The following is a 7,579-nucleotide window of genomic DNA, read 5'->3' as shown; positions in this document are numbered from 1 at the left end:
AAGTAACACGTGACACTAAAGTGTATAGATATGAAGGAGACAGTTTGCGAGTGGGGCAATACTTGCTTTCCAATGTAACTACTAGTGAAACACTTTTTTCAAGCAGTAACCAGTAGCAGTTGAAGTACTGATTTTCAGCACAGCACTAAGGGTGGTGTTTTTTGGTGAAACACACACTTACTCCAATTGCCAGAGTCATGATTCATGTATCTCCGGCCATACAGACCCAGTATGTTTCGGTGTTTTAGTGAGTCGCTACAGATGTGTTTTCTGTGGAGTAATGCTGCTCCCTAGTGTGAGCAACAGGAAGTTGAAGTCATTGCTACAATACTCAGATCAATATAATGTAATGCAAAACGTGAGTATTCCTCAAGCTGACAGTCACCAGAGTGCAGAGTGCAATCCAAACCGCAGAATATAAGAGTGAGGGTGAGATGTCAAATTGAAATTTCAAACGAAGCCGTTTTGATTCAAAGTTTAGATGCAGCTCACCATGGTGTCTTTTCTCTGCAGTGCTTAATGGGGCAGATGTTTGCCATTATCACCACGGCTCCTCCCACTAATGGGCAGCTCCTGAGTTAGCAGTTCCTCCACTTGGTTTTTCTGGTGCAGCTTTCAGTGTTCATGGCAAATTACTGAGTGATTTGCTGAAATAGAAATCAACAGGACTCTTGTAATTGAGGTTAAGCCTTTGAAAACTCTGAATAGTGCGTCACCCTGCTGAGTTCAATCCCAAACTGAGGGGAGAAATCAATGCGAGGCCACAGATGACATGACAAACTGTTAATTACATTTTTACACATCTCAGATCAAACTAAAGAAAACAACTTGTTTTTTTTCTTTTCTTTTCAATTTCATGCCTGTCTTGAACAAACATGACAGTGAAATCAAAGTTTAGTGATAAACTGAAAAGAAATACTGGCAGCGGACAATTAGAGACAGAAAGATCCCCCGGTAGGAGACGCAGAAAGAAAACTGTCCACTCTGCCTAAAAAGAAACAAATGCAAATGTAATTTGTAATTGTTACATTAATGCATGTTGCAGATGGGCTTTTCATATTGCAACTTTCATTTTGTGCCTCAAATAAATTGTTTTGCATATTTAACAATTGTAGCATATTTGAGGTTGTGTTGATGTGTCATTTGATCTTGCTGTGTTGGTCTGTCTTCATTTTGTGGTGATTTATGTAGTTTTACTTTTCTTTGCAGTCCTATTTGTCGCATAACTTTATGAAACCCTCTCCTGCTGTCTTCAGCCTGAACACCTCCAGTTAGCAACATGAGCTATTTTAAAGGGAAGCCCCTTCAGACACACAGAAAACACCTCATGCAGCCGGTGATCATTACTCCTCGAGACAAGTGAAATAAACTGCAAGCGAAAAAGCACCAGCGAAGTGCCACTTAAGTTAATAACTCTCAGAAAAAGGCCTTGTTTATGTTGAACAAACAAAACACTTTTGTTCCTGATATGAAAGAGATGGGATTAAAAGCACTTTTTGTCTCAGCAGTTTGTATGAAAATCTAATTAGAGTCATAACAACAAATGCACATTTAAGGCAATCAAACACTCATTTGGAGATATTTCTAATTTGCCAGCATTTTACTGCAACCGCTCATTTCCCATCCTTTGTTGACATACTCATTCATCACAGATGCCGCGGTCTGGCAATCACAGCGCCGACTGTCTGTTGCCTGCAGACGGTCGCCGCCGAGTCGCATTGCACACGTCCGTCTCTTGGTTTCCGCAACGTCGACTAACGCTGGTGGTGACGTTACCAAGGGAACGGGTCGGAGTGATGGAGCGAGCCGGCCTCATAGAAAACAGCAATGATTACTGACTGTAAATAACCGAAGGTCACAAGTGGCATCGCTGTGGAAAGCATGCCAGCTGGAACATTCATGCAGGTGACCCCCACCTCACTTAGGCACCGGTCAGAGAACACATTCTGCCGCATGATCACACTTTTTTTTTTTTTTTACAAGTTTCACACAATGGGCAGCAATATTGAAGATTCTATAGCTTGCTGATGCTGAAGGATCTGAACTTACTTTTATGCCATTTAATCATAGCACAAATCGAAGGAAAGTTGTATTTGGTTGTTTACCTGCGCATGCTTCTTGCCAAATTAAACTTTTTTTTTTTTTACAGAAAATGTCTTTCTTTCTCTTTCAATTTGAGACATTTTGTGAAAAACATGCATTTGTGGGGTGCGCAGCAAAGCTATATGTGTTGGCTATGCACATGATATACTGTATGTTAATACTCAATCTAAATAAGCTGTTTGAGATTGGCAAAGTAGATTTACACACACATTCAGCTCTGCGACTCATCCCACACTTGCAGACTCCATACAAATGTGGCCCAATTGACAAGGAAAATACACATTTCTAATAGTTAATCATTTATTGTCGCAACACCTGTCAACCAACATTCCCTTCCTTTGCTGTATTTAGAAAATGTAACTAAACTAGATAAAAATGTGGATATGTGCTGCAGTCACACCTCATTGAGTCGTGGCTAAACTGTCCCGTCAAACAGAAAATCAGAAGACTTTTATCTCACTTGGTGGCATTTTAGGCTGTAAGGTGAATCGTTTCGTCCTCTTCCGACATCGGGACACTACAATCCCTTTAGTCCTATTTACAAAGAATCAACATTTTCACGGTCAGAGAGACTTCCGCCTGATGTGCAGACTGTTCTTGCCCAGACATGGAGCTGTGCTGGCGGGCGAGGCCTGCGACGACAGAGTGCAGGAGCTACAAGAGGCCCGCTCCACCCGGTAGGAGATGGAGTTGTAAAAGACAGGGTTACTAAGGCCATTCGTTTGATTGCAGCAACGCTCATCAGTCCTGCTGTACGTGTCCGCGCTGCAGCACATGCAAGAAAGCAATGTTCTGAGTCTGCTGGGTTCTCCACGCTCAGACTTAATGAGTCTGCGTTCCTCTGCAGGAGAAGGGAGGAGGCTGAGGCAGCTGGTGCCTTCGTCAATGTGAAGCGTGACATTGCTCCAGCTGCTGTGTCCGTCGGTCGTGACTTTACTCCTGGCCTCAGTGTCCGACACCTCTCTGTCCTCTCCGGGCGGCGATCCTTGCTCTCCTTCTCCCTCGGCCCTCACATCAGACTCATTGGAGCTCACAGTCAGAAACCGCAACACCAGCAAATTAAGAAAAGCTCCAATGACTGTCAGACCAACCAAAATGTACATGAAGCTAAAGGCCACGTATGGGGGTCGCCTCTGCAGGGCACCTTTCTTCTGCAAGGCCACAAAATCCCCAAAGCCAATGGTGGTGAGCGTGATGAAGCAGTAGTAGTAGGCATTGAAGAAGGTCCAGTCCTCAAAATGGGAGAAGGCTGCAGCTCCAAGGCAGAGGGTGCTCATGCAGGACAGCAGACCCATGAGGACCATGTTCCCCATGGACACCTCCGTCTTCCTTAAGCCCAGGCTCTGCCTGGCTCTGTGAAGGAGGTATCGGACGAAGGTATTTATCCTTTCGCCCAGGCTCTGGAACATGACCAGTGTCAGAGGGATTCCCAGGACTGCATAACACATACAGAAGGCTTTTCCAGCATCGGTGCGAGGAACCACGTGGCCATAACCTACGCAGACATATATTAAAGGTGACATGATGTATAAAACAAATGCACCACACTGTGAGCTTTATCTCCATCTATAAAGATGCATCAAACATCAAAGAATCAGAACATATTACAGTAATGTATCACTGAGGAGTGCAGCACCAATGTTTGTTTTTTAGAAGAATCACCACACAACGCCTGCAAAATTGAATGTGGCTGTTTATCGCTTTAGCTGCACAAATCAAAATTTCACCATTAAGGTGAAATGACAATGTGCTCAGTGAAAATAGTCACATATGTTGTAGCAAATCCATGTGTGCTAAAGAACAATACCATAATGCCTGCCAAATAACATAATATGTTTTGTTGTGATAAAGCCAAGAATGTAATAACTTGACAAGGAGCTATAAATAGTAACTGAGCGAGAGCTGCATATTATGTATGCAATGAATTAATATGACAATTATACCCTCCACTATGCTGAGTTTTGATAAGCAAACTGCGCAAAACCTGCAAAAAAGTTCTAATTCCAAGATTTGCGCTTCATCGAAACATGAATATTATTGGTTCCAGTTATTAAACTATTTTTCAAATGATTTTTTAATAATGCGACTTAATATAACAAACTAGCCAGCAATGTAATAACTTATTTAATTATTGGCAAAATGTTATTATATTATTGGCTTTTTTTATATTTAAAAATCTAGTTATGAATTGTTTTATATTGCAAAAAGTATGACTGAAGCAGCAGGAATTACCGGAGAATCTGTTTTACTTAAGGTTACTGTTATTATGGGCTTGATAGGCAGCATGATAGTTTTTTTTTAGTTTGTTTGTTAGTTTGGGGGTGTGAAGGTGTCTTCAGCCATGTCCTCTTTACTGCGAGATCTGACTTAAACTAATCGGAGACGAGAGTCGATACCAGCTGACTGTGGAGGAAGCTTATGGGAAGTCTGGAGAGAACAGTTAATGTGAAAAACAAGCTTAAAATGCATGAGAACATGCAAACTACACAGAGAAATCTGGGGGATACACCACCTTATGCACATATGTGAAACTATAAACATTATTTGCCCCAATTGCACCGCATGTTATGTAACTTTGGGATAGATTTGAAAGAGTTTATAAAAACATTATCAAAGCAATAATGTCAAATGTCGTGACAAAATCATGTTGTCAGCCAACACAATAGCAGCTCAATTTTGGGAAATTATGGATGGATGGATGGATGGATGGATGGAACTTGACCAGGTTTTGGGGGGGGGTTTAATCTAAGACTCAAACAGGAAGTCATGGCTTTTGGCTAAACAACACTGTCACCTCCATCACTCAGTCACTGGTTTGTGGACACTCGTATTGTGTCACAACACACCTCCACACTTGCTTTAGCCACAGAATGCATAAGTGCATTTATAGTGTCAAATATGTTCATAGAACATGGTGAGTCGCCTTTTCCATTAAGTGCATAGCAGCAGTGTCCAATTTAAGACAGATACATGTCCGACATGCTGTAAAATGAGATGTAAACTGCTGTCTCGGGGAAGAAAAGCAGAGCTGGATATGAATCACTTGGCAGATTTTACTTTAAATCTTAAGCTGTTTATGTCAAGTAAACTGTGAATCCCTCTTCATTGTATGACGTGACAAAACATTGCAGTGAAGCCATACAGAGAAAATACATCATCGCCCTCTAAAAAACATTTAGCTTATAAACAAATCAAAAGAAACTATGCAATGTCACCTTGATGAAATCAGCATGTATGGTGGAATAGTTCTATACTATTTTATACGCTGAGGTGTGCAGGTTTAGCTTAAGTGCCAAGAAAATGCATATTTGAGTACAATCTATATGAAGTAAATTACTTGAATTCGGAAGTAAATGTTTCTACTTCACACTCTTACTGTTTGAATATTCAAACTTTAGTTCTGCATTTTGGAGCCAACAAGTTGAAAATTGTAACAGAGGAAATTCCAGCTTTATCTTTTTAAAAATCTAATTCTATTGTTGTGCTATTGTCACTGCAATAAAATGCATTTAAAGAATTGTATTTGAAAAGATTACTTTTTCTTTATTCATATTTAAATGCACATTTACTTGTGACTGAGTACAACTGAAGCAATCAAACTGCAACATTCCACCTCAGAGTGTGTGTTACTTCTATAACTATGCTAAAAATGTTTTTTACAGGTGGGAAAGTTATACTTAACCTTTCAATGGTGCTAGGTCTTTTTTAATGAACAGACGTGATGGATACAGCTTAACCCTTTATTGGGAAAGTCAATTCCACATTTCTTCTTGTTTCTTCCAGTAAATTGATTAACTTCATATAATGTGTTCATATAAAAACAGCTGGGCACGGAGATAAAAGCTGGTATGTTGTGTTTTGCCCCCTGCTTTGGAAAAGCAACTCAAATTTTGAGATTAAATCCAAAAAGTAGGTTTGAACATAAATGCGATCCACATAAACTGATGCAATAACAGTATGGCAATTTTCCAAATATATGCCCAGTGCTTCTGTCAGGTTATATTTACTATATTTTATTTCACGTTTTAAAGCAGGACAGTGGTCTGTAATAGGTGGACAAAATTTAAATTTAGAGTTTATTTTAACTTGAATTGGCAATTAAGTGTGATCCTGGTCTAGATACTCTTTGACAGGTTACATCATACATAAGTGGACAATACAGGACAATCAGTCCTGTATTGTTTGTATTATGTATTGTATTATTTGCAAGTAATAACTTGCAAATAATTTAAGAATATAATAGATGTTTTAGAACCATGATTGAGAGAGTGTATGTATTGAATGAATGACCATCCCGTCTACTTAATCCTATTATTCTAAGGCAAACTGCACAAAGGCGTTTATTTCCTATATTTATGTATTATTACAGTATTGGCTGATTTTTAGTGCAATAGCATGCTCATCATTACATTCTTGACATGATCATATTTGATTTGATAATAGATCAAATATTTTTATTACACTATTGACAAGTTCATTGGCTTCATATCATTGAAAAGGGCCAACATTATGACATTATTGGCAGGCATTACCATACTGGTTGTTACTTTTTCCCCCGGTTTTACGTTTCCAGAAGTGCCACTTAATGGGTTAATTGTCTCTTACGCACAGGGTTTACGCACACTTAACGCGCAATAATGACGGTGCTTTTGTAACCAAGTCAGTGAGAAACTGTCACCTATCGTGTGTACTACTTGCCAATGGTGGTGATAACAGTGATGGCAAAGTAAAACGATCCGGCGAACTTCCACTGCGTCCCGGCGCGGTGCGGCTCGGACTGCACGACCGCCCGCTCGATCGCTGCGTAATCCGTCTCGTCCAGGCCGTACTTTCTCTTCAGCTCGTCCAGCGTCTGCTCCAGCGACTCCCTCCTGGAGGACTCGCTCTCAGACTCCAGCGCGTCGAAGACCGCGGCTCCGACCAGCAGGTAGAAAACGGTGGAGAGGATCAGCGAGAGGGTCCTGATGTTCTGCAGCTTCATCCTCGAGTCCGGGGCGCCGAGAGGGAGCAGGGGGTGGGAGGAGGAGGAGGAGGAGGAGGAGGAGGAGGATGCTCCTGCTCCTGCTCCTGCTCCTGCTCCTGATCCTCTGAGGGACACACTCCAAGAGGTGGACACAGAAGCATTCTGTCTGACTGGTGGCCCCTCAGGCCTGCTTGGATTCCAGTGTCAGTGGGTTGAAATTGAAGACTGCAGTAGTGAGATCGAATAGCACCAAAAAAAAAAAAAAACGGCATCATCTCGCACCACCTCCACTACAGGATGCTCACATGATTTGTAAAAGGTGCTCGCTCACTCGTGTGCATTCATTCTGACACCTGAACACCTCCTGGTTTGAAATCCATCCATGGCACTCACTAAACTAATCATACTTTATTAATCTCATTCAATTTTTTTCCACATTGAGCAATAATATTTCCATGGTTGCAGAGGTGCAGCAAGATTTTGTCTCTGATACCCAGAAAATACCGGGCGCAT

The 7,579-nt window shown here is 41.2% G+C and overlaps 1 protein-coding gene across 1 annotated transcript; it reads right to left on the bottom strand.

Annotated features, from left to right (window-relative positions):
- Positions 1-2,666: 2,666 nt before the first annotated feature.
- LOC308128739 (potassium channel subfamily K member 15-like) lies at positions 2,667-7,084 on the bottom strand (the record flags this gene model as incomplete). Its single annotated transcript, XM_080494405.1, has 2 exons — positions 2,667-3,598; positions 6,802-7,084. The coding sequence occupies 2 exons, from the start codon at positions 7,082-7,084 to the stop codon at positions 2,667-2,669; spliced, it is 1,215 nt and encodes a 404-aa protein (XP_080350531.1).
- Positions 7,085-7,579: the final 495 nt, after the last annotated feature.

The sequence above is a fragment of the Blennius ocellaris genome (assembly GCF_963422515.1).
Source record: "Blennius ocellaris genome assembly, chromosome: 4".
Taxonomy (NCBI): domain Eukaryota; kingdom Metazoa; phylum Chordata; class Actinopteri; order Blenniiformes; family Blenniidae; genus Blennius; species Blennius ocellaris.
The sequence above is the reverse complement of the archived record's forward strand: the minus strand, read 5'-3'. Positions and strand labels throughout refer to the sequence as shown.